The sequence below is a fragment of the Parus major genome, chromosome 6 (genome assembly GCF_001522545.3).
Source record: "Parus major isolate Abel chromosome 6, Parus_major1.1, whole genome shotgun sequence".
Classification (NCBI taxonomy): Eukaryota; Metazoa; Chordata; class Aves; order Passeriformes; family Paridae; genus Parus; species Parus major.
The window spans coordinates 13,919,074-13,945,681 of NC_031775.1; the positions used below are offsets into that span (position 1 = coordinate 13,919,074).

Below are 26,608 nucleotides of genomic sequence, written 5' to 3' on the forward strand. Positions count from 1 at the left end.
TATCTTTCTGTTGACCATAACTGCTTCACTTTTTCTCTGAAAGGATTGGATTGTTCCTTGTTTACACCTTGAAACCTTCTTCTGTGGATGAAAATCAGATTTACCTGGATAGTGTGGCTGAGATGCCCACTGAAGGTGAGGGGCTGCCTTGGGGGTTTGTATTGTGATAAGTAACTACAGTATTCCCCTCCGTCACCAGGACCTGATGAACCCTAATTGCAACATTAGTGCTTCTGCCTCTTGTGGCAGGAAGAGGCAAAATTCGAATTTCCTCATATGGGAAGGGACAGGCTGCACGGAGGTGACCCTTTTGTTCTCTCTCTGCTAACAAACCCAGGAGTACTTTGGCTGCGTTGTCCAGAGCTGACACAATGCTGGATTTCAGATATACACAGAGGAAGGACATTAAATTGAAATTTCCCCCAAACTACCCTACTGGGCTGTTACAAGGAATAAAATTTCAGTTGGCATCCTGGATTTTCTGTGAAGACTTTACTAAGTTGTAGGAAATAATGTAGAGCTCTGCACTTCTTAAAATATCTGTGTATTTGTCAGGTTCACATGGAGGAACATCCAGTCATTTGGCCCTTTCACTGTGATCTTTCAGTTGAGGTTTTATTGTTATTGCACCTCTAAACAAGAGATCATATTAAGGAGACACTGGTAACTGCAGTGTCTATATAGACATCTCAGCTAGACAATACAAGTCAGATTGCCTGTTTGCATTTCTCTCTCTAGTTAACCTGAGATTGCTTCCTGTGAGATACTGTTCAGCATGCATTCTGAATGAGTTCTAAATAACTCTAAAGAGAGGACATTGGCAATGTAAGCACAGGTTGTTTCTTATGTTAGCAGGAATCCTTATGTCTAAAATTTGATGTTCACATCATTTTACTCTGCAAAAACCCATGATTTAAGTACTTCTGCGGGGCTAATTTGGTGCAAACAAAATTGTTCATCAAAGCAATGGAACATGTTTTGTCTCTTCATAACTTTTTATACTTTCTGATATTTATAGCCTTAAACCAAACATCTGGAAAGACAATCTGTCTTCGAAACCAGCTACTGAAGATGCTGTTAGATGTAATACGCTCAGACAAACTTCACCTGTCCTCTGAGTAAGTAGAAATATTTAGGAAGTTAAGTGTCTCTGTCTTCCAGATTTTTCCTCCTCCTGATGTTTATCCAGGACTAAACACACTGGTAATATTTGAATTTCAATAAATACTAGGAGCAGATTGGATTCAGAGAGACTTTTTTGTCAGTGATTTATCTGGCATTCACACATCTGCGTGGCCTGGTCACACATCTGATATCCATTTTGGAAAAAGTCTCATGTTTTCAGAATATACAGTGAAGGGGGAACTTGGATATTGATGCTTCTTCTGCATAGCAAGGGTTGAAGAAATCCCATATGTCTCAGAAAATTAAGTCAATCTAAAGTGTGATTACTTACACCCCTCTATCATAACCATGAGAATGCCGTTATTATAATTTGACCTTTTAAAACCAAAAGGCAGATTTCATAGTGCTGGGAGCTGTAACTCTGCATTTTCATTAGATTGCACATCTTGGACTTGAAAATTTAGACCAGAATTTTGAATTGCATATCTTGAAAGATCTAGTCTGTGATTTAGTTTGCCTCAGTTATTGATATACACTTTTAAAAGGGGGCTTCATATTAATGAACTGTTTTCCTGACACTAATACAGGTTTATGTGTAGCAGGAATTGAATGACTTCATCTGTGTGGATGAGTCTGTTGTTAAATATTTGTGATTCTCTGTTGTGGTACACCTTTAATGAGATCTTTTCTAGAGAAACATGAGCTTCTAAATAATTTAACGATAATTTTAAATAATATCTCCTTTCTGTCTTCCGTCATGTTTTCTTCCATGTATTTTCATTTACCTGTTTTTCCTAGGGAAAAAGAAAAGACATTTTTGGCACTGGGGCCAGACTGGTTTCTGCTGTTCACACAGAGCTACCTGCACTTCAGCACAGTGGTCCTGGGAATCAAACTGCTTCTGTGCTTCCTCCATGATCGTTTGCTGCTGAGCAAATTCAAGGAGGGGATAGTGGCTGGGCGTTGGCTGGAAAACAGCTCTACAGGGTTGAGTATTCTAATGGGTATGTGTTGGTTTAATGCTCCCAAAACACTGCCTTTATCCAGCTCAGTGATAGAAGATGACTCTGTACATGATAGGAGAATTCCCACTGATCTCAGTAGACCATGACTTAAAATTATTTTCTAGGGCAAACTTGTCCTGGTGCTTCAGCATTTCTGTGCTGAAAAGTGATAAGTATTACTTCTCCCTTGCAGGTAATTAACAATTCTGATTAACATCTGAAGGGAAATGGGCCTTTTTGTGTTGCACAGAATCAGGCTACTTTATAAGCCTGTAAGATGTTCAGATGTCAACTTGTGCTCTGAAACCTTTTGTTTCTTAAAGATTTGTTCAGCCTGATTTTTGATAATTAGACATGGGGTTCTGAGAAAGGGAGGAGAAAGGAAGAAGAATAATTTAGGGAGAAATCCCTTTAATAAAAATGATAGTGGGAAAAATTTTTATCTGTTAGTCTGGCGGTGTTTTTTAAACTGTTGATACTCTGCAGCCTAGCAGACTAGTGTTATGTCACAGAGACAAATGAGGATAAAGTTGTGTCAGTAATCCTTCTGCTGATATGACATTTAATTTTAGGCACTTTCCTTTTCTTTTCCTTTAAAGAAAATTTAAAAAGTCATCCTTCAGTGCCTGACAATGGCTACTTCTTGATTTTTGGTTTTTCTGTATTGCAAAAATGTCTGACTGATCATGTTCACATCCCTGAGATCTACTTGGTTGTGGCAGAGCTCTTTCTGGCAACTCCACAGTCTGAACCACCTGAAACAGTCAAGGTATGAAAAAAAAAAAAAAATAGCAGATGAGCACCTGAAGCTGCTACTGCATTACTGTTTTGACATGTTATGCCCTTTTTCATGAGAGGATTGTCAGGTATATTAACCCTGCTTGGGTTTTGTGATAATAAAAACTATTCATGATTTTAAAATTAGGTTAGTTAACTTTGATTCAAGAAAATTTGCATTCAGAATAGCCTTGTTCGTGCAGGTGATAAATGTTGCAAATTTAATAGAAGAGGAAGGAGATGCTGGAGGTAGACACATGTTGGTTTTGTTCTGATACAGAGAAAGCAGGCATTGTTCTTGATGTATCATATATCATTCATTCCCATCTCTTAATGAAATATCTTTCCTCTTATGTAGAAAGATCTTGAGTCTATGTTGCAGTGGATCTTGCATCACCACCTTAGAGAGAATGTCCTCAAATTTGGGTTGTGTGCAGAGGCAGCTGTGTTGCTGCTGGAAATGGTTCGATTCACTGTGGACAAGGTAAGTGTTTTGTTGCAAGGACAGTGCAGTGTGAATGGCTGAATAAAGAGCCCAGGTGTGGCAGCTGCTGGTGGCAGCCTTTGTCTGTAATCCCTTGTCCTGCTCTGCCCTCAGAGGGCAATACTGAACATGACAGTGAGCAGGGACTTCCAAAGAGCACTACTGCTACCCTGGTTATGTAGCACAGGATGTGATGGGCTCATGTTCAAGAGAGACCAGAGACAGATCTTGCCCACAACAGTACTCAATCTTTTCATTCTTGGTGATGATATGTCACCTTTCTGGTTTGGTGTATCTTCAGTCTGCAAAGTGGGGCTTGGCTATTGGTGCCATGTCTGATTTTTGTGACTGTGTCACGTTTGCATAGAAATACTAAAGAGGAACAAAGATAAGCTTTCATGAATGAGATGAATGCTGCCTTGACCAGATGCACATTTGTTCAGTCTATTGCAGATGCAGAAGCTTCCTGGGCACTTGCCTATCCAGGAAATGTTATGGAGTTTCTGTGCTTGATCTATCACAGTTACACGCAGGACCCCATGTGGCACTGTCCTGACTTCCTGAAAGCTTTGGCTATGCTTGCTTTTCATTCAGGACCACCCAAGGTATGTGTATAGGAGCCAGCATAAGCCCTTCAGACCAGTGATGGGGCACAAGGAGAAAAAAAATAATCCATTTACAGTAGACCGAGTGTAAATGTATTGCTGTCTACTTTCACAGGGTGGGTCTGAAGGCCTTTTGACTCCTGATGGTCCAGCCATTGCTGAAGGGAAAGGCTGTGCTGATCCCTGCTCTATCCCACTCCTACCACACCCTGCCAAGAAACAAGTGTGGGATTTTGTGAGAGTCCTCCTGATGGACAGTCTTCTGAACATCCCAGCAAACAAACAAGGACATCCTATTGAGCTGCTTCTTGAGGTTTCTCTTATCAGCAGGCTTTGCTGTTCTACCTTGCACTGGGGGTGGAAGGGCAGGACATATTCTGCCAGTGACCTAGTAAAAAAAAGTACTAACAGTGACAAAAGGAAAGGACTTCTCTAATTCCTCTGCATTAATGTGAACAAAGAAAAAATGCTGCTCCTGGAAAACAAAAAAAGACATTTTTCAGGCAGTGTTTAATGTTGAAGAAAGGTGTGGGGGAAAAAATCCCTTTTCCCTACTAATTCCTGCTTGTCATAAGGACATTCCCTGAATTTGTTGGGAACAGAAAATTTCAGATGGAGCATCCTTTGCACTGTTTTTTGCGATAGCAAAATCTCAGTTCTCAAACAAAAAAAATCCTGTTTCCACTTGAAGTACTGATTAGTACAAGCTGTAGCAGCTGAGTCTGGATAATAGATTTCAACCACTCAAAGCACTCTAGAGAATCAGAGTAGTCTGAAGAAAGAGGAAAATGAAAAATTTAGGCTTCAGCTCCAAATTGTCAATAGTCCAGGTGTCCCAAATGTGAGATCTGATGCAGACTTACCTTAGTAATATGGGTAGTAAGGAACATAATCTTGACTACAATTGTAATGAGTTAAATCCTCTTGTGGAGCAACACCTCCCCAAAGATTTATATATACTATCCCAATGTTTGTTACAGTTAAAATAGTTTGGATTTCTGACTGTCTGAATACTGAGCCTGCTAATGGAGCTCAATATCCCTGAGCATAAGACCTCTTGGGAATCACCTGTGAGCCAAATTCTGGCCCTTTGCAAAACCTTGTTTATGTTCAGTGTGCAGAGAGTGACTGTGCTGCTATCAGCTGGATGGTGTAGTCCTATATAAGATTTCCTGGTTTTAAGCTAGGAATGAAGTTCTGCCATCTCATCTCTTGTCCAGTAGCTGTCCACATATGCACTCTTGCTGAAAGTGAAGTTGAATCAGAGTTCCTGTTTTTCTACTGAACTAATATGTATGCCATCATTGTATAGGCTTCTCCAGAAGATGCCACCAGTGAGCAGAAGAGACTTTTTCAGACAAAAGTTCTGCTGTCTGCTATGAATGTATTTCAGGTTACCAGCCAAGGTGAAGGGAAAACGAGACCTAGAGGTGAGTGGTGAGAATCAGATTGTTGAACTATTGTTTAAATATCATGCTAACTGATAATTTAGCATGTAGGTATAATTGTTAGAAATGTTTGGAAACAATAGCTAGAAGGACAGTCCAGTTCAGAAGGCTCCACTGTCTATTCTAACTTGCTGTAAACCAGTTTGCAAAAATTATTATAATTTTATAATTTTTTTTCTGGAGAGCCTCTTTCTTTTTTTTTTTTGACAAGAGATTCTGAATATTAAAAAGGGAGTATGCAGAATGAAACCTAGGTTTCTTTCTTGAATGCTTCTGGAAACAGCCCTATTAACTTAGTTGTTTCTACTCTCCTTTCTGAGTTGTTAAACCAGTTCTTCATTACAGAATTTAGTGAGATTGGTTCAGTTCTTAAGATGGAGCTGCCATTTCCAGTCTGAGTAAATTGTCTCTGCTGTACCTAGAGTCTTCTTAGACATGTCCCAGCTCTGAGGTGTTGTGGCATCAGACTGTTCCTTCTCAGATGTGGTAATCTCACATTTCACTTCTTAATTTCCTCTTGTTTTGGAATAATCAATCTTTTTATATCCTCTCCAGGGAGCAGTGATCCTCATGGTACTTCAGAATCAGCTGCACCCCTATCCATGATGAATAATACTTATTTTGTTCAGAAGCTGGTTGAGAAGCTGAACAGCAGAATGTTTGCTGCTGACCCCAAGCAAATCCTGATCTTCATTGCCAAACAGATTATGTGGGTGAGTCACCTTTTTTCCTCCCCAGCTTTTATGAACATGCTGTAACATGCTGGTTTTTTACACTGAGGTCGTGACACTGCAATTCTGAAGAAGACGGCTGTAATCCATTTGGTAATTGTTGTTATTCCTGGTTTTTTTGCATGAGAACATAACAGCTGTAAATTATAATTAGAGATAGATGGTGCAGCATAAAGAAAGGATAGCTTACTCTTTTGTGACACTGTTGGCTGTGTATTGCTGAACCGGGATAAATTAATTTCTTCCACAGCTCTGGGGACTTAAGCAGAACTACATAAAAATATAATTATGTAACAGGTAGTTCAGGGGAATTTTGCTGAAATAAATTTCTAACAGCTTAAATGAAGTGGGGGGAGTGGATCCTTGGGGAGAAAGTTCTTTGAGCAAGCCAAGTATTCTTCTGTTTTGTGTTTTCACAGGTCTTAGAAAGCTCTGTTTCTCAAAAGGAAGTTTTCCTCAGTGCCCTGTACAGCTGCTTAAACAGAGCCATCCTATACTGCTTGTCCAGACCACAACAATCACTGCCGGAACAGTTTAATGTTCTGAATACTCTCATTGTTCTGCAAGAGCAGTGGGACATTATTTTTGCAACTTACAACTCAAATAGTAATTTTGTCATCTGCCTGATGTACTGCCTTTGCCAACTGAACTCAGGCAGGTACAAATGTTCATCTTATTATGGTTCTTTTTATCTCTGTGCTGTACCTATGCAGGTGGGTGCAGAGGGGGAGATGTCACATAACTTAGGCAATATTCAGTCTGGGGAATCACTAGAAGCTGAGATTGAGCTGGAGCCAGCATTTCCAGCACCTTACTCACTTCAGAGTAGGAACAGCAGTTAACAAGCTTGAACTGATTTCAGTGGAACTGGCTCACAAACCCATCAGGAAAATGAACATCTGGAAATCTTCCTGGGATGTGGGTTCACTCCACAATCATGTGGGTTCCCATTCTCCAAGACATCTGCATGGGATAATTTAGTGAGATTTTTTTTTTCTGATCCAGCAGTCATTTGTGTGTGGGTACACTTAAAACTTATAGAAGTGTGAATGGATCTCAGGATCTTTTGTGTTATTGTTAGTTGGATGTGAGTTGCAACATTTTTAGTTTGTCTGATGTGGGGGATTTTGCCCTTTGCCACTGGGTAGGGCTAGAATATCCATACCCGCTGTTTGGTATTCTTACAGATGTTGATACAACAGATGTACTTGTGCTAATGTAAGCTGGACACTTACCTTGGAAGTTTAGTTTTGTGAAAAAAAGCAAATATTGGCAAGTGCATTTTTCACTTTAATGTTTCTTGTTTCAATGATAACCTTCTGTACTGCTTTGATGGTCTGAATTCAATCCATTAATACAGTATCACACCAGAAATGAGCTGTGCTTCCTGAGATCTTTTCTGGATGTTCTTAATCCAGTCAGATAATAATTTCCAGGCCAGCCTTGTTGAGATGGGGCAAGGATTGCTTTTATGGAGTAAGAGCAAAAACTTTTTTTTGGAAACTAAGGTACGGAAGGATTTGTTTTCCAATAGCTAAACATCACAAATCCAGGGAATAAGGATTCCAGTGGTATTTTAAAGAAAATCAGAAATAAAAACGTCAGCTTTGCATACCCAAAGATTTGAATCTCCCAGGCCCCCCAAGTAGGGCCTGTTCAGAATTTAAAGAACCTAGTGTGTTACTAGTGGCTATATATTCTATTATTGACAGCAGTTCTGAGACGAAGTCCAGATTGCCTAGATACCTTATGCAAGCCTGTTGCATTTTTTTTTTTTTTCTGAAGTATTACTGCTGTACTGAAGTTCCTAGAGTCTTTTACCTCCTGACTGGCAGATTGTGGCACAGCCTCCAGTCCCAAAGCAGAAGTCCTCTTGGCCATGGTGATGTTCTCAATAATCACATCTACATGCTAATTGTACCCATGGTGCTAAGATTATAGCTTTTTTGGGCTGAGCGCTTTAGAAACAGAATGAATCATCATTGATTCAAAAAACTTGGACTAAGCAGTCAAGTGTAGAGTACAGCAAGACACTGATTTCCACATGGTGGCAGATACCTCTAGCAAAGGAATTCAGAGTGAAGAGACCAAGTACAAGACGCCCAGGGGAGGTGCAGGAAGGCTGGATGCAGACTGGATACATCAGGACAGCCCTGTGTTCTACCTAATTGGGGTGAATGGTAGATACAAGTGCAGTAAAGTGCAGGGATAAGGTACATACAGGAGAGTGATCTACAGGGTCATGAATGACTGTTCCTTGACTTTGAAAACCAGACTGCCAGTTGTCCAGTTCTCACTTTGTAAAAATTCCATGGTATTACATGACTGGTGTAAGCTCTCAAACATGAAAATACTCATCTACTAAATGAATGAAGTAGGACTGGATGTGCAGAAATGCCTGTAGCTCGTTCACTGTCCTCAGTTTGTTCTAAGTCTGGTTTCCTCACCTGCCCTTCTTTTTTTTTTTTTCCCCTTTGTCACAGCTGTTCGGAAGGTTTTGGGTTGGATGCAAAACCAAAGCTGGCTTCTTATCACCAGATTTTCCTTGCACCCAGTGAAGAGGAGAAGGTGGTGCCTAGTCCAGATGATGGTAATTTATGCACATGTTGCCTGTGGCTTAGAGAGAAGGAAAATACCTGTCTTAAGCAGTTATCAGAGCAGCTTGAGCAAGTGCCACTTATTTCCTCTTTGGTGTACAGGCACTGCAGGCACAGCACAGAGAAAGGAAAGTTGTGCTAAAAAATTACTTGTGTTTGCATCCAGCCTTTTTATTCAAAAGTCACACCCAGCATCCTCAGGAGCAGTGGGTATGAGTTTGGAAATCTCTCCTCCCTGTTATAGCCAGTATAAGGAGCCAGATACATATAAATATTTTTAGTTTTGTGTGTGTGTGTTTGTTTGTTTTCCAAGGCCCATACAGGATTTGTCTGATATATGCAGAAAGTATTTGAGCATTTCAGAAAAACAGAAAAAAAATTGGGTTGGATTCAGTGTGGTCAGCTGAACCCTGCAGCACAACAGTGTTGTCTTTTTTAAATTTTTATTTTTTAATATATATTGGTTTGGTTAAGATACAACTAATCAGTCTGGTTTGCAGGGAAATAGATCAAAACAACTCAGCACTTCCTTGTACAGTATTCTCCTGCTATGCCAGATTGTTTCACAGCTGGGTTACCTTTGCCCCTCTATCTCCAGTGATGTTTGGCAATATAAAGGAATGTCCTTTATATGCTTTAGCATTCTACGTGTGATAATAAGATCATCAAAATTCTGATTAAATGGTTTTCCAAATCAGAAACCAGTTAAAACCAGTCACTCCTACTTGTTTCTTTCAAGGACTTGAAATTCATAAAAGAAATGTCCTGCTGTTTTCTGTATTAGATTAACTAGTCTATCTTAGAACTTCTAGGGGGTGTGGACAAAAAGAAACAACTCCACTGACTCTGGCAGTTACCAGTGCTTTTCCAAACAAGATGTTTTTGCTTTACCTGTTGCTTGGCTTGAAAACATAAAAGAATAATTACTTTTATGGTGTTACTTTTATTTCCTAGTCCGCCAGGAGATCCTGAGAATGATAGAAATCATCTGGAAGCAGCTCATTTCTCAGAGGCGGCAGGCTCTGGAGGACACTTACAAGATGGATCTTTCTGTAAAAGGAAGTGACAAAGAAAGGGACATGAAGATAACAGAGATCACTCCTTTATGGGAAGAAATTATGACAAAAGCTTGGCAGCACTTGCTAGGTCTCTGTTCTTTTATGGAACACATATTGTAGTAAGCAAAACATTGTGGTAAACGGGGTGTCTGATGGAAAGCTGCGGTTTCTTGGTTATGCCTTTTCTCATTTGCTGAGAAAGCAGAGTCTCAATTTCTCTCATTTAGGGCTGTGATTGCTTTCTGTGCCATAACCAGCCTTTCTGTAATCACCTGGTGGTGTCACAGGGCTTATGTTGTACTGAAAGAAAGAGACATCTCCTGAGATGATTGTAACCCATAGGAAGATGTAAAAGAAAGGATATGGTTGAAAGAAGGGCATTGCGATGTGTGTAGTGTTGCAGTCCTTCAAAATTCAATTCTGTGTGATGAAACTCATTTACAGCAGACCTCTGTGAGGCTTTTAAATAAAAGCTTGAGAAGTATGTGTTAAAGCAATTCTCATAAAAATAGAAAATTATTCATCTGAAGTGACACACTACCATGTTTTTTGTCTTGTGTAATGGGGATAGAACCCCTCTGTTTTCTGACAGGTTCAACTTCAAGTCTTAAAAGCCTTTTTTGTCTGTTTTCCCTTGCAGTATCTGAAAAGAAACTTCTCCAGAATAAAGCAGGGCCAAGCCTGTCCCAGAGCAAGCACAATTCCTGGAGTGAAAGCCTCTCTTCAGCTATTAGGTTCATACCTGGCCGAAACACAAAGGAAATGCCTTGCAAATCAGAGGTAAATTTTGCTCTTTGTCTTTTCTGGGTCACTGGTCTGCCTTTTATATAGCTCTGGAGAGTTTTGATAGATTTGGGAGGCTTCTGAGTCTATCTGTTGGTTGACATGTTGCATTGTAAACTAGACAGCTATTGCAGTTGAGGTTCCTTTTCTAGGCTGCTAGAAATAATCTCAAAGAAATAGTGACATGAAGAACTTTTTGGCAGCCTGTTCACAGTCTAATAATGCATTCTTGCTGCATAGGGCCCAATTATGGCACTTGAAAAACCTAAGCAGCCCAGATTTGTTTGTGCTTACAGACCTCTGCTTGGGGCGGAGCAAGGTGAGGAGATGCCAGCTTTGCTGCTGACTTGCATCACCTATGTAAACCTTGTCCTTCAGGCACTGAATTTGTAGAAAGGCTCAGGTGTTATCATAGTACTAGCCTTACATTTTCTACTCAATATGAAGTATTAGAGGTCTAAATTTTAATTTAGCCCCTAGAGATATGGAAAGAAGTCTTGGTATATAATCCAGGCATGGGTTTGGAGGGTATGCATAGTTCCTACTGTCAGCAAGGAAGATGTGAATTATCTTTTCCAAGCGTAAGCTCCTCCTTTGCTAAAAGAAGGGTCCATTTCCATGGTTTTGCTTAGCATTGTCAAAAATATATATAAAAAGCACTAGATAGATGTTACCTTTCAAGTGTACTAGTGGTAGAGTAACGAGATAGAGGGCAGAAGTGCACTGACAGAATATTCAGAGCTTTAAACCAAGCTTGTGTTGCTGTGGTGTTCAACATTATAAGGTGGTTTTTTTTTCTTCCTGAGACAATGAATCTGTTATGAGCCTTAACCCTCTAGCTCAAGCTATAGAAGATTGCAGCTTTATGCTTGGTGATGCCTGGTTCACTTCCAGGTGTGTTTATCATTAAGACTGTGACACCCAGCTAATGTGTCTGAAACTGAGCTGCAAGGTTTTTTCAGCATGCCACAGAATCCCTCTCCTTAAAATCACTTTGCTGCTTACAGAGTGAACAAGCTCTTCCCAGGTACATATGTATACTGTGATGTCATACTACAAGAGTGTTGACTATTTGCCCTGGGGTCTGTTTAATTATTTTTTAAAATTAATTTTGATTATTACAGCTGATTACACCTCAGTGAGCAATGTAATTGATATTTGTAAATGTATCCCAAGGAACATTTTGTACAACATGCTTTTTGCTGTTGAAGGTTAAAGACTCTGTTATTGGTTTTTCCCTAAATATGCCTACATCATTAGTTCCTCCAGTGAAAAGGTTGCCATCTGGAAAAGGCAGCACGGAGACATTATTCAGGCACAAGTGCATGAAATTGGTGTTTCTATATCTTCTGTCTCTCTTCTGCAAGGAAGCTGCTTGTAATTAAAGGAGCTGGGTTTGGAAGAAACATTAGTCACTTGGTGTTATTCCTTATCATGTCAAATACTGACAGCTGCATAGCTCTGATAAATTGTTCTTCTCAATGAGATATAAAACTACAGTTCCAAATGTTCTTCTCCTTTCTCCCTCCAGTCTGTCTTTCAGAGTTTGATGCACTTTTTTGAGAGGTGAAATCTAAGAGGAAGAAAATGTTAAGCTGCCTCTCAACAGCCCTCTTCCTTCATACACTTCAATTAAAAAAGTTACATTAAAAGTAAATGGTATTTGTATTTTTAACTTGTATTTTTGTCAACTTTGGTAATCACTTTAAAAAGTACTGTAATGTAATTTTTGTATAATTTTCTGTGTCAGGTGACTTTTGTGTTCACTACTGCCAATTATGGACTTACGTACTACAGCAGTAGGCACCAGGTCGTAACATGGAGATTAAAGGAAAAATAACAGTATGAACTACAGAGTGAGGAACAAAGAATTTAAATCCCATAGCAAAATAAAAATATTTGCTCCTAACGGAGCAAAGAGAAGTGCAGAAATTCACCCAAGATTTCAGAGGTGTGTGCCCAGCAGAAAGAAGAACCTGGTGGTTTACAGGGTTATTAACTTGATTCCTTTATCAAATGAAAAATAAACCGACATTGAAGGGGCGGTAGTATTTGCTGCAGATTAAAACATACTAAAAGCAAGCAGCAAAATAATCCTCTTAAATTTTTCCTTGTAATTTTTTACAAGAAGGGAAGAGTGCTTTTGAGACCCAATCCTCAATCTGGAAAAAACAGCAAAATTCAAACTATTCACTCCAGCAAAGGATCAGACTTCTGTTGTACTTTTGCTCATGTTCTCCGTTCTCAGCAAAACAAATTTCCTGCTATTTGGTGGCAAGTGTGAGAATTAGCCATCAAATGCAGCTGTGTTTTCTGCACATTTCTGAATACACTGTGCTGTCTCATGCTTGACTTGTGGCTTTGTCTGGGAGGCATGATCATTTAGAAAAGAAAGTGTAATTACATTTCTGCTAGTAGAATGGCAGTGATCTGCTCTGGTAATTGTATTTTCTTGGAAATCCAAGTAGTCATGCAGGAGCATGAGGAGCACTGTACAAAGTTGGATTTTTTGATGTTTACAGGTGACAGACTTGGGTAAATTTGCCAGCAGGAAGGTCTAAGACTGAACACAGTGCCAAAGATTTCAAATCACTGACTTTCCTGCTTCAAAGTGAGCCTTTTGATCTCTTGCTCTTTCTCCTCTTTTCCCCCTCCTGCCCAGTTTTGCTGTCAAATTCTAGTATAGGTATTTAATTTTTAGGTTAACAATGACCGTGACTGTTTTTGATATCATAAAAAAGCTACAAAAGCAGCAAAGGATCAGTGTAGCAATTGTATTTCAGTCAACTGTAAATCAGAGCTTCTTCACACCCCATCCTGAGGCTCTTTAGGATGGGTTTCTGAGCAAGGTTACAAGCACCATACTTCTAATGCCTGTAAAACACACTGCCTCAGAACTGTAGATATAGCTGTTGTCTTTATAGAAATGCAGAGCCTTCTCAGTTTTACAGGAGGCCTGACCATGCCTGTCCTCTACTGTTTTTGTTGATTAACTGCATTCCTCTATGCTAAAGGCCCACATAACTTGAAACAGAAAAGGTCTTTTTAATCCCCTTTTTAATCCCATTCTTCAGAATTAAGAGGTTGAGACCTCCTAATTTGTAATTGCAAAGCCAGAAATGTTACTTAAATCTTTTCCTTACCAATCACTCAGTTGGTCTTTTATCAGCTTTTCAAGTTAACTGAGTTAAAACAAGCAAACATTTAATGATATTTCTTTGAAAAGAGCATCATTTGTGTAACATGTTTATCTTCATAATAGAAGGATAATTAACATCACTAATTATCTAATTAAGTTCATTAACTATCCACCAACAGTGCACCGTGAAGTTGACATTATGTTCTTCTGTCAACAAATGCTTTGATTTCTTAGGAAGTAATTAAAATGTAAATTAGCATGTCATTAAATGCACAAGGGAACTTTGGAATCAAATATTCATTTCAAATCTGCTCATAGCACACATTTTTTTACTTCAATGAAAGCAGGCACTTTACTATTAATGATGTATATTAAACAATTTCCATTATAATATTATTGTCTTGTTTAATAACTGGCTCAAAGCTAAATTACAGAGTGCTGTAGCAAGCTGAAAAAAAGTTTCTTTAACTTTGAACAAAGAAATTTTCATGTCCTCTTACACGCATATCTGACACACTGCTCATTTATCATTTTCAGATTGTTTACTAGATCATAAAGAAATAATTCAACAGGTCAGTGTTAGATAAGAATTGCATGAAAATATAAAATATAGAGCTATTTCATATTATGTGATACAAATCACTGAACTTTCTGAAACATGTGGGGATCATTTCACCATTCACTGAAGATAAGTGTTTAGCTGAAAACTGGAATATAAATAGGATGAATACAAGCCCTTAGGCTGACTCAGATTCACAGGCCCTTCTGCCTGTCCCCTAAAAATTCATTAGAGGCTGCTACAGGCGATGCTGCCTGATAGCACAGGAGAAAACCTGTCCTAGCAGAATTGTTACACTCTTGATTGAGATCAGTTTCATCTTAAAATCTGAAACACAAAAGATATCACTTAGAAGTTCTTTGTGGGTGGCTCTTCAGAGGGAATTTTCCTGTGTTTTTAAACTCAGTGGTCTCCTGTGGAAGTGAAGTCACACATTGTATGAAAATGTTGCCTGTTATTTCTCCTGCATATTGTTTTAAAATATACTTTTGCCTTTCAAGCTAGAGATTGTGTCTGGATCAGGCTTAAGATTGGATATAGGATTTTAGTGAGTGGAATTTCATGTTTAAAGCTGTTGGCACTGAAGTCTCATCTTTCAAGAGCTATTGGTTACAGAGTTTTATTGTCACACAACAGAACTGATGCCAGATGAGTTGAGTGGTGTTAACATGGATGAAAAAGGAGTTTTATTTGATTGCAGAAAAACCCTAGAAAAATGAAAACCCCTGAAAGCCACTGAAACAGATTATTCTTTTCTTTGTTGAATACATAGGCAAATAATTTTTCATATTGTTTCAAATAGGTCTGTTTTCTTCCAATTTTTTAATTCAACATTTTATTTGTAATAATTTCAGAAAGAAATGGTTTGAATTCAAAAGACTGAAGTGTCAATTTAAAATGAAAAATAAAGAACAGAAAATCAAGAGAGGTCCTAGGAATCTCTGCAAGATTGACTTAAATGTTTCTTCTAAGTGAGAGTATAGGTTGCTGACTCTGTGACCATTAATTTCTTTTTGTTCTCATCTTTTCTAGCCAAATTAAAGTTTGCTTGTGTCTATTTGTGTTCTAATTATGCTTTCTGCTGCAGAGCACCTTGAACTACATGCACTAAAAAACTCCAGAAGTAGTTTTATAACCCTTAAATTTAAGTAATTTTAGGAAAACTGTTATCTTATTTAAGTCAGGAGAGAGATGTTTCTTTTTTTCTGTACTCTGACCTCTAGGCATATACTGGTGTTTACAGATTTCTTTCATCAGCTACACGACTAGAAGGGCATTTTTTTCTTAAATAAAAGCTATGATCCAAATGTAATCAGAAAATGCCAGTGCATGAGGTTCTTGGACAAATGCATTTAGATAATAGTGTGTAACAGAACCCTAAGTTATGTACACCTGTAGGACTTCCACATTTTAAACAGAAACAGGAAAACAGTGAGTAGGAACAAGTGAAGGCAAGAAAAGGCTCCCCTGCTACTCCCTATAATGCCAAAGTCTGGCCTTCACTTTACTTCAGAGTAAAACCTAATGCTTCTGCAGTAACATGATGGAAACTGAGTCCTCGAGAGGTTGAATGAATTATCCCAAAGTCACAGAAGCCATTCTCAGAGAGAGGATTAAAGGACATGCCTTGACTCTCATCGTGCTTTTTTGCTATGAGGAGGCAAGTTATCTGTTCTCCCAGGAAATAATCTGTTCAGTAGGATCATCTGTTGAAGGGCTGAGTGTCTGCATGCACACGTACGGACATATGGTTGCTATAGGAGTAGACTGGCTTCTGTACTGCCTGGGCTTAGCTGATAAATGCAGTGTGGAAATCTCATCACATGTACACACCACACTTTAGGTTTACCCTTTGAACCCCACCCCTGTGTGTGGGTACATTTATGATGCACTGAAATATGGAGGATTTTCTCATTAGGTCTGCTATTCCCCAGCCAACTGGCAATGCCAGGAATCCATCCATGATCCTTAGGAGCAGTTGGCACACTGCATTAGCCTCCTAGTGGGCTGAGGCACGAAGCTTCCATGCAACACTTAACTGCTGGAACTCAGTCTGTTGAAAAGCTAAATGAATTTTGGCAAAGCAACAATAAAATCCACACGGCAATAACAATTTTGTGATTCAAAAGAGCCTACAAACAACCTTCAGTGTGGAGAGTGTATGTGAAGGACCAGGATAAACAGCTCTTCAATCTGCTAAGGAAAACACTGTCTGCCTTAGCTTGATGATTGTTACCTGGGGAGTAATGGAACGATTTTTCCTCTTATGAAATGAAGGCACTTGCTGCCTAGTGCATAGTCACTTACTTGAAAAGTAATCTGCTCTCAAGATGGGTGGCTTATTGTTTGCACAGGGTAGCAGTGTACCTAGTCACTGTGTCAGATTTAATAGCAGGAGCAGATTTGGAGGTGTTACACACTTTGACTGAATAGAACAGGGCTGGTGCATTGGAGACTTCATCCAGCTCTAGTAGTTTACTGTAGCACTCGGATGCTTCTCTGTAAAGCTGCGATGGTAGCTGTAATTGTGTCTTCTGTAGCAAGCACGATGAGGAATGGATTGATTGATTTAGCAAGAAAGGATCAGAAGTATTGAGCTTTAATGGCACATTCTGGGTAGATGTGTGGAAAAAGGAGCATGAGAACTGTCATGAATACAAGATAGTTTTCATATCTTCAAAGAGTTTAGGCTCAAAACTTTACTGACAATCTGGCTCTGTGCCTGTGTAAGTCATAGCGGTTCAGAAATGTGCTATGAAAAAATTATTGGCTCTAGATGATGCCTGAAAAGATAATTTGATTTTGTGAGAAACTCTCTCCTTCTTGACTAGGTCACATCCTCATCCACACTGATTAGGACATGCAGTCCTGCAGAACGAGGTGGCATATGGGGCTGCGGAGAAGGGCAATGCTGCACCACAAGTGGATGCCATTTAATGTTGAGCTGCTGGGAAATACATACTAAAAAAATTGGATCAATTTGCTCTTTATAAAATGGCATTTCCTTAGTGTTCTATTTAATCTCCTTTTCTCCTTTGTTTGATTCAAGATGTGAAGTTTATCACATTGGTATAATGTAATTTTTTTCTCATTCTAATGATGCTAATTTCCTATTTTCTTCTTTCAGAGTTATGATCCCTAGAGATTTTACTTATTTTTAATTGTCACTTTTTAAGTTCAAGTGCTGCATATATATTATCTGTGAGTTGATATCTTTAATGCTTGGTTTAAAGGCAAGGCTGCCCCCTTCACTAGCAGACAACCTCTACATAAAAGTTGTGAAATGCATGCCTAAGCACTTCCCTAAAGATAGGGATGATTTTTTGAATCAGTCATCAGATCTGTTTCTGCCATACACAAGCTCTTTGCTACTGTCACATACGCTATTCACATGTAGGTTCTGGCATCCTTAAGAGCTCACTACATGCTGTTCTGGTCTTTTATGCCCATGAAATACTTTCTGAAAACCTAGTGATTGCTTAAATAGTCATAATTAGGTTAAAAAACCTTCCTTTTAGAAGTGTGAAAGCCCAGGTTAGAGGAATTAAGTACATGAACTCTTCCTGGGATATGAGATCTAATATCTGGTACATCAGCTATGCTAGAGTACTCTCTACCACTGGGAACATAAATGTAGAAGAGACTTCCAAACTGGTCCATCAAAAGAGTTCCCCCTGCCACTACTGCATGCTCTCACCATAGGCATCTTCTCTGTGGCCTTATCAGGCTGTTTCAAATTAATTCAGGTTGGGTTTTCCCCATCATACATCCTTTCCCTGTAGCCATGTCCTAGTGACAGGAGGTTGTGGACTCTCCATCCCTGGAGCTGTTCAAGACCAGTCTGGATGGGGCTCTGAGTATCTTGGTCTAGTAGAAGATATTCCTGCCCATGGCAGGGGGTTGGAACTGGGTGATCTTTAAGGTCCTATCCAACCCAAACCATTCCTGGATTCTCTGATGTTCCAGAAACTCAGTTTCCCCATCTGTAAACTAAAGACTTTGCTTTCTTTCATAAAGATCTCTAAGATGTACTGGTTGAAAGTACTGCACAAGGGTTATAGCTGTGATGGTTCATTAATGCTCTTACTATATATGTTCATGTACTTACAGTATTTATTTTACTCAGAAGAGCTAAAGTAGTAGACTAAAATCACTAGTTCTAGTCCTTACCAACAGATGACTGAAAACACATGCTTCAAAACAAGTACGTGTGAATTGTCACTATCATCCATGGGATAATTCACTTGGCACAGCGAGGGATTCAAACATTTGGGCTATCCTTGTGTCTCTTACAAGTCCAAAATTAATTTGTCTTGATGATTATTTTCATTTATTAAGAGTTTTGGCACATACTTTTGTGTTTATGTGTATTCTGTAACACAACACATACCAAGAAAGCCTCCAAGTGCAGAGTCCCAGTGACATAATGTTTCTTGAGGACAGAACTGTGCTGTGTGTGGTGTCTGTATCATGCAATACGAGCATATTATGGCAAGCCTGAATATTTATGAGGTGCAGGAGTGTTAACTGATCTATATATATTAAAAAAAATAAAATAAAATCAGGCATAAAGCAATCCAAAGCTCAGTAGAGTTTTGTTAACTTATAAGTCACAACTCAATCTTTTTTTCCTTTCAACTGCTTCTCATTAAAAAGAGCCTCTCAATTGTTTTGCTCGAAAGAAATTACAGAAAATTCACACCCTGAGTTTCCTCAGTGCTAATCATTTTCGCTCCTATTTGAGGACTCCATGCAGCAAGGAAAGAAATAGTTTTTGAGTCTATGATTTGTTTTGGTTTTTTAATAGGAAAATAACTTGTGAATTCTATCACCTTTTCAAGCTCTAAATATTGGCTGGGGAATATGTGGCAACAAAATGATCTGATTTTACTTACAATGTGATTGCCTAAGGCTGCAAAGTAGAGAAATCTATATAAAAAAGACTTAAAGGATGGTTTCCTACTCAGATTTTTAGGAAAGGATTGATCAATAAGGCCCTTTAGTATGCTCTTCCCAAAAATGTGTGTTACAGTTCTTACATTTACCGCTTTTCTGCAAATGAAACTCAAACCTTACATTACACTACATTAACAATTATCAAAGCTGGTATGTTCTTAAAATAGATTTTATTGTGGCACTGCTGTGTTTAATCTACTCCATAAAAAGCTCTTTTAAAGGATAAGCACCTACAATTTTTAATGGAATCTGTTTATTTGTTAGAAACTTGTTTGAATAAATTTTTAGTTATTCACTAGGCATTACAGTATAATTGTTTTGACTGAACACTTAGTAAATAATAGCCTGGTTTATATTCTCCACGTTTATTGGTTATCTTTTTCAGGTTTTGTTTTTGTGTGTTTGTTTAGCATTTGTGGCTTTTTTTAATTATTTTTTTTGCGATCACAGTCATCTCCAATTTTCTTAACTGTTCATTGCACTTTACAACCAGATGGTTTTCCTGTGAGATCAATAGGGATGTGTTCATCTGGTTGAAGCTGGCTAACTATAGCTCATTTGGAAGCCAAAGTGGTTAGTCTTCAGATGACCAGATGTGGCTAGCAGAAATTTTCCTTCTTAGGACCCTTCATATGTTTCAAGGGCTAGGAACTGGGTCAATGAGAATCTTTGTGATGTGGACTTTGACCTTAGGGGTCTCACTGATGACCATGAATGAAATAGAGACTCTGAGCAACTTTGAAACAGCTGCACTGACTTGGCTTGAATAGTCTGTGAATATCTAAAATGGAGGAATTAATTTTCTACTCTGAATGGTTTTGCTCCAAGTCCACATAGAGCCAGGATCTCAGCTTTTCTCCTATACCAGGACTGGTTTAAGAGCACAGAGATGCTGTTGCTTTCTAGGTCAGCTTTTATGGGAGTTTTATATGAATTATGGAATAGTTTTGTGAGGCCACAACTGTGATTACAGGTTTAATGATGCTTTAAACAAACAAAAATATAATGACGTTCATCAGTGTAAAACAGGAGCTTCCTGCAGGGAAACACCAATAAATGTGACTTGGCGGCAGGGTTACAGACCTGGCTGGCAGCCAGCAGTAATCAGCACAACACCCAGACCTTGTATGTTAACTTAATTAGAGCCCAGTGCAAGCAACAGCCAGACAGTTTGCTGTGAGGGATCACTGCCAGTGTGGCACAGAGTCCCTGCATTTAAAAGTTACCTACCTGATCCATGGCTTTAGGTAGTACGAGGCTGGGAATTTCAGTGAGTTTAGCCTCTTGCTGTGACTCACAACAATCTCACATTTGTCAGGGAAGTTCAGCTGGATGTGACACTCTTCATATGGCACTGGGGACACTCACCTCTCCTGTATAATCTCACTATAGATCCCTATCTCAGTTGGGGTCTCTACAACAAATGATTGTCATTTATGCTATTTGCAGTACTAATTCAGCTGCAAAAAGAATAGTCTTAAATTCTATTTGGTGTTTTCTGTCTCTTTCTGAGAAAGTTCTGAGTAGCTCCACTAATGACCCTTGTTAAAATGATGTCTATGTTTATATTCCAGGTGTGAGTGTGCAACTTGCTCTCAGGAGATTGAGATGCTCTCAGGCATTTCTACACTGCCTGCAGAGCCATCAAACTTGCAGACACAGGCCATATTCCTTACCTGTTCTTGTAAAAGAGCAACTAATGCCTGCCTCTGTCCCTCACAGGATTTACATCTGCAGCACTGTGGCATAATGTGTTCTGATATTTCCTCTAGGGATTTGTGTCATGTATGGAACGGTACCGAAGAGTTGGGCAAGAGCTGTATGCTTCTCTGTACAAGGACCATGTCCAGGTAAAGGACAGGAATATTGGGCAACAGCTTTCTGTTGTTGAAGGGTTACCCTTGGACTGCCCTGAGAAACTGAGAATTGTAGAAGTGAGATCAATATTGTGCCTAAAGAATTGCTGAGAGTTGATGAGTTAACACTTCTCTCCTGACATTACTGCTGAAGTGTGATACTGCATCACTCAGCAATCAGACTCCCCGCTTCATTTTCAGGACCATTTTTTTACTTTTTTTAAATTAATTATTCCACTCTTCCAATGGCAGAAATGGAAGCGAGAACTTTGACCTTTCATTTTTTTTCCCTTTAGTAGCCAGTAAATTTTTTTAAATAGATCTTAAGCTCATAGATAGTAAAACATCAGGTATGTTTCTATTTCAGGTTTGGCTATCAGGGATCAACAAAGTTTTGCCTCTTTGAAATGCTCACCTCTTCTCTCCTTTAAACTGATATGTTAGTGCTTCCTAACTCCTTGAACACAACCTAAATAGAAAGAACTAAGTTTATGGCTCGCTCAAAGGGAGTATAGTACACTTACAACTGAATCATTCCGACTGTTTTCAGTGAACCCAGTTGTTGCCATTTGTCACACATGTTTGCCAGAAAAATAATGGAGTGAATAAAATCCTCTGTGATGCAGTTCTCCTGGCTCACTGCTTTTGAGTTGGAAATTTAATGAAAGCAGCTGTTTTCAAGTTTGTGACAGTCTTTTATTTGTCACTGTATTGTCTATTCAGACTATCACTATTTTATCACTACTAACATCTCCTACAGCACACTTCCAGTGGTCAGTTGGACTTGTGTTTGTTAGTTCTGCAGCACTGTCTCTGCAGTGGTCCCATCTGGTGGGTTGGGTAGATCCCTCTGAATCACTGGGGTGGTGCCACTGATGGCTGAGAGGAGGGAAGTGTCCAAAAGTTGACACAAAGTGGTTCTGTCCCACAGATGCAGCAGTGTGCTTACAGCAAAGCAGCCAAGGACTGGATGATACTTGAGGAGCAACTTTTCTACAGAGGGGGCCCATGGAGAGATGCTGCACCATCATTAGAGCCACGATGGATTCTTGATTGTTACGAGGGGCCCTCACGAATGAGGAGGAGGATGCAACATGTGAACACCCAAGTGACAACAATGCGAATGAAGAGTGAGGTAAAATGCTTTAGAAAGCTTTGGCAGGAGGTGCACCATGTCTGTAACAGTTGCTGGTGACTTTATAGAATTAGAGAAATATTGAGGTTAGAAAACCCCTTCCAAAGCATGGAGTCCAACCTTTGACAACTATGTGCATCTCTTTCCTCTGGTTCTCATCACCTGACTCCTGAATATGCTGTTCCATGTGCAGAGAACCCACTGAAGGGGTCTGGTTTTGGGGAATAAGAAGGGCTGCAAATATTGAACAGCAACAGAATAATTTTTTTTTTCCTCTTTTCTTGTACAAAATCTCCCCAGACAGGTGACAGTATAAACTGTCTGTACTTTTTTGCTAGTAGTATCTCCATGATATAGTGCTTCCCAAAGTATGCAGCAGAGTCCAGATAGAAGGCTGCACTGTCCTGTTAGTCATATGCTTACTAGTGCTACTAAAAGTGGTGAATGGCCAAAAGGGAAATAAGGTGGTTTAAGCTAAGATTGAACTGTAAATGGGGGGTATTTACTACTGTCTGTTTCTCTAATGTCAAAATACCAAATCCTATCAATGAAAGGCTGAAGCATTTTAATATAAGGTGTCCATATATAAGGCATCTTTTGTGCTGCTTGGATTCTGGCAGTTTTTCTGTATACTGAATAGTATGACTTTTATAATATAACTGTCCTCATGCACAATCTTGTTTGGAAAGATAACAGTTCTTAATTGATGACATTTGTTCCTTTGGGTTCCTTTCCAGTGATGTTTATTTGAATTTCCAAGGCATTTATTTGCAGCATAGTTCTAAATCTGTGTTTTTCTCTGCCAACAAGGTTCTGAGTTATGCTTACCTATCTGCATGTTCCACTCCAGTCACACCTGATCTCTTTTCAGGTTCTTCTAGGAAACAGAAAGGAAACAACATCCCCTGCTGAAATGAATCCAGGTAACCCTTTAGAACTGCATTGCTTCATCAAGATAGTGAACATAAACAGACAAAGATAATTGGAATTAGGGTATGGATTTCTAGGTCACAATTTAATCCAGCAAAAAAAACCCCTTACTGTTGGTGCTCTGGGCTAAAATGTCCCTGTAACATCTGTGGCAAAACTGATGAAACTTCATAGGTGATATATCAACTGTCTTCAGACAGTTCTGTTCTCTTGTTGCCACCTGAAAGATCTAAAGCAAAAAAGCTATTTTGAAGTGTAAGCTTTGGGCACTTGTGGGCACCTGGAAAGCTCCCAATTGCTTAAACTTGGAAGAAGTGCTTTTGGAAATATGCAATATTACATACTTTTTACTGTGAAAGGAGCTGGCAAACTCACGAGTGGAACTCATTGTTTTTTAAATTCCAAATAAGATGGAAGCACTCTGTAGTTTCTGCATGAAACAGTTACAGTTTGCCTTAATAAGAAGGCTGATTGTGCCTTTTGTCTGCATGCATTTCATGAGTTTTCAGAACTTGGGACATGGCTTGGGCAAGATACAAGTGGGTTGTGTTTGTGTTTTCTGAAGATCCTGTTCAGTCCATGTCCCTTAAAGACTACCATTTAAATTTTTTCCTGATTTCCTAATCTGTGATTATAGGGATTTTGTTTGAATTATGACTGACTGCATGTATCCATCTTTGGTTCCCTGAAATAAGCATCCTTCTTCAGCAGTCACAGATTTTAATTCTCTTGCCTGTTTTTTGCAGATAAATAATGCTATTTCCCAAGGTAGAATAGATTGAGTGAAAGACTAAATTGCAAATGCTTTTGGTGTCATCCGGCTGCCACTAAAACCGCAATCTCTTTTATACTGATGTAGGAGAGCTGATGTTAAATGGAGCAGAGAGGGACATGGATCAGAAAGGACTGGACTGTGACCAGCTAACATTCTTCCCAGCTCTACATGAAAGTTTCCATTCAGAAGACTTCTTGGAACTGTGTGTGGAGAGACAAATTATATTGCAGGAGTTTGCAGAGAGTGAAAAGGTAGAAAAAAAGAACTAGAAATTTTTCTCTGGGGACATGGCATTTTAGAGGGTGATATGGAGGCCTATCTGTTCCTTTCAGTTCTGGGTTCAGGTGGATTCAGGCTACAGCACACATCATTACTCTGTTTCCTCAGAGGAAATACAATTTTCCAGTCGCTGTATGAACTCCTGTACAAACTTTTCTTGAAGAGCAATTAATATTAATTCCTTGAAGTAAGAGAAAAAAATTTGGGCATGGCAAGCAAGGTACTTTCGTATGAGACACTATTGTCTGAATTTGCCTAAGATATAGCAAATTCTGAGACTCCGAGAATTCCTGTGCTGCTCTACAACCTTTACTCAAGCTCAGAGCAGTGCCTAAATCAAAATTATTTAAAACCTCTGAAGAGTATGCCAGTTTTGGATAGGTTGCTAGTTCAGTGATGTTTACAGTGATGTTTTCCTGAAAAATACCAGAAAATGTTTCCTTTCTCTTTTCACATGTCTGTCTGTCTGTCTCCCCATGAGTACTGGACAAATTCTCCCCTCTAAGACCATGGAAACTTTCCGAGCTTCCTCTTTTCACATGTCTGTCTGTCTGTCTCCCCATGAGTACTGGACAAATTCTCCCCTCTAAGACCATGGAAAGTTTCCGTGCTTCCTCTTTGATGCTTCCATCATGTGTTATCTATTCAAGACATCTCTGTTCCTTCTTAGCTCTTGTACTGGACTGAATGCCCTTCACCAAGTTTTCTTCCCAAAATAAGGAGGAGGCTTAAGATTCAGGAACATTGAAGGAAGAGATGAGTTGTGGAGTAAATAAGGGTGACTCTTTGGAAGATGGTAGCTTTGATGTTGTCAATTTAATTGAGACATCAGTAACATTGACAACCTGGCCTCATTCCCTGATCTTTTGCAGTGAACCTGTCTCTTTCAGTGGCATCATTCCCTCAGTGGCCCAGGAGTTAGCATCCCATAGTGGAAGCCAAATACTGAGTATTTAAACTCAGACATAAGAGTGCTGTGATAGTACAGAGATACAGCAATAGCTGTTTTATTAAAATATCTCAATACCTGATATCAGATTTTCTTACCAATATTAGATTTTCTTAATGCTTTGCCAGTGGCTAAGGGGTCACAATTGTGGTCTCTAATATGACTTTGTCTCAGAGTTCTTGGTGCAATGTGTTTCTGTAACAGAATTCATTCCTCTGCCCCTCCCCCTTTTTCCCCTTCCTCCCCATACCTCTCCCCAGCAGAAGGAGACAGGCATGGAAATGTGAGGCATGATTTCCACGCACTGATCTCATTTTGAGCCTTCAGGCTGTCTGTCTCTTCTCCATGTAACTCTGCAGGAAGCCATCAGAAATGCCAGGCATGTTTTTTTCCAGCAGCAGTCACTGCCTCGCCGAGCTGACAGAAGTATTAACAAATGCAGCAGGGGGTGACATTAGCTGTCCTGTGCTCACTTAGTGCACCGCGGTCCTGCCTTGTCAGTGGCTGCCTTCTGAGCTGTTTGCACTTTAAGCAGGCAACTGGAGCCATTTCATTTCCTGCACTGCTCAGAAAAGTGCAGGAAATTGCACTGTGTGTGTGATTGTGTGTGTGTGTGTGTCAGTGTGTGTGAGTTTAAGTGAATGTGCTCCTGTGTACATATGAATGAACAGAGCAATCAAAAGATGTAGGGCTTTAGGCAATAACTTAGAAGGTAATTATTCAATTATTTTGTGTCATGTTTGCTTCATTGATTAATGATTCTAGTAGCCTGTGAACTGGGTTTTGATCTGTTTTCACAGAAAAGGAAAGTTTTTGTTTTATTTATGGTAATTTCAAGCTCCTCAGTCTTTTAATGCAAGACTGAAGGTACAAGATTTGCAGGTACAGCACTGTCCTGGTGGAGATTCTGCAGTACAACTCAGTCAGATCTTTGTTACTCCTCAGCAACAATATAAGTCATATTCTCCAAATGAAAAAAATTTACTCAGCTCAAGGGCTCTTGTATTTCAAATAATGAAGATCTATTTGATAATAGTAAAAATTTTAAGAAATAAAATAAAATTGAAGAAAGGTATTGACACTATTGACTTTTTGTATTTGGAAGGTACAGAATACTTAGGCTTAGAGTTTAAAGTTTGTGAAAGAGATGTACGTGCTCTTCCCCTTCAACAAGGTCTGTTAACGTGCCCTGGTTCTGCCTTAGGCAGAATAGCAAAGTGTTTATTTGTGCCATACCATATTAGTGATCATAAGCAGGCCTCTTTCGTGATCCATGTGCCTCCTATACCCACACACATGATCTCTGGGTTTGCTGAGGTGGATTTCTTAGAAGCCTGCATTTCACCTTTGTGTCTGTGGAGCTGCTTCATGCAACTGCCTGATCTTTCAATATTCAGTTACCTTCCTTTTGGGAAGAA

General features: G+C 39.3%; 1 protein-coding gene across 1 annotated transcript in view; it reads left to right on the forward strand.

Annotated features, from left to right (window-relative positions):
* Positions 1–26,608, forward strand: part of WDFY4 (WDFY family member 4) — a 129,951-nt gene that overhangs the window by 55,424 nt on the left and 47,919 nt on the right. The window contains exons 30-46 of the mRNA XM_015633651.2: positions 44–135; positions 1,019–1,118; positions 1,924–2,129; positions 2,729–2,898; positions 3,265–3,390; positions 3,834–3,995; positions 4,111–4,308; positions 5,308–5,425; positions 5,999–6,156; positions 6,594–6,832; positions 8,658–8,764; positions 9,726–9,917; positions 10,470–10,609; positions 21,039–21,116; positions 22,054–22,257; positions 23,129–23,180; positions 24,047–24,213. Of these exons, the coding sequence (XP_015489137.1) occupies positions 44–135; positions 1,019–1,118; positions 1,924–2,129; positions 2,729–2,898; positions 3,265–3,390; positions 3,834–3,995; positions 4,111–4,308; positions 5,308–5,425; positions 5,999–6,156; positions 6,594–6,832; positions 8,658–8,764; positions 9,726–9,917; positions 10,470–10,609; positions 21,039–21,116; positions 22,054–22,257; positions 23,129–23,180; positions 24,047–24,213 (2,509 nt within the window). The remainder of the gene's footprint in view (positions 1–43; positions 136–1,018; positions 1,119–1,923; positions 2,130–2,728; positions 2,899–3,264; positions 3,391–3,833; positions 3,996–4,110; positions 4,309–5,307; positions 5,426–5,998; positions 6,157–6,593; positions 6,833–8,657; positions 8,765–9,725; positions 9,918–10,469; positions 10,610–21,038; positions 21,117–22,053; positions 22,258–23,128; positions 23,181–24,046; positions 24,214–26,608) is intronic.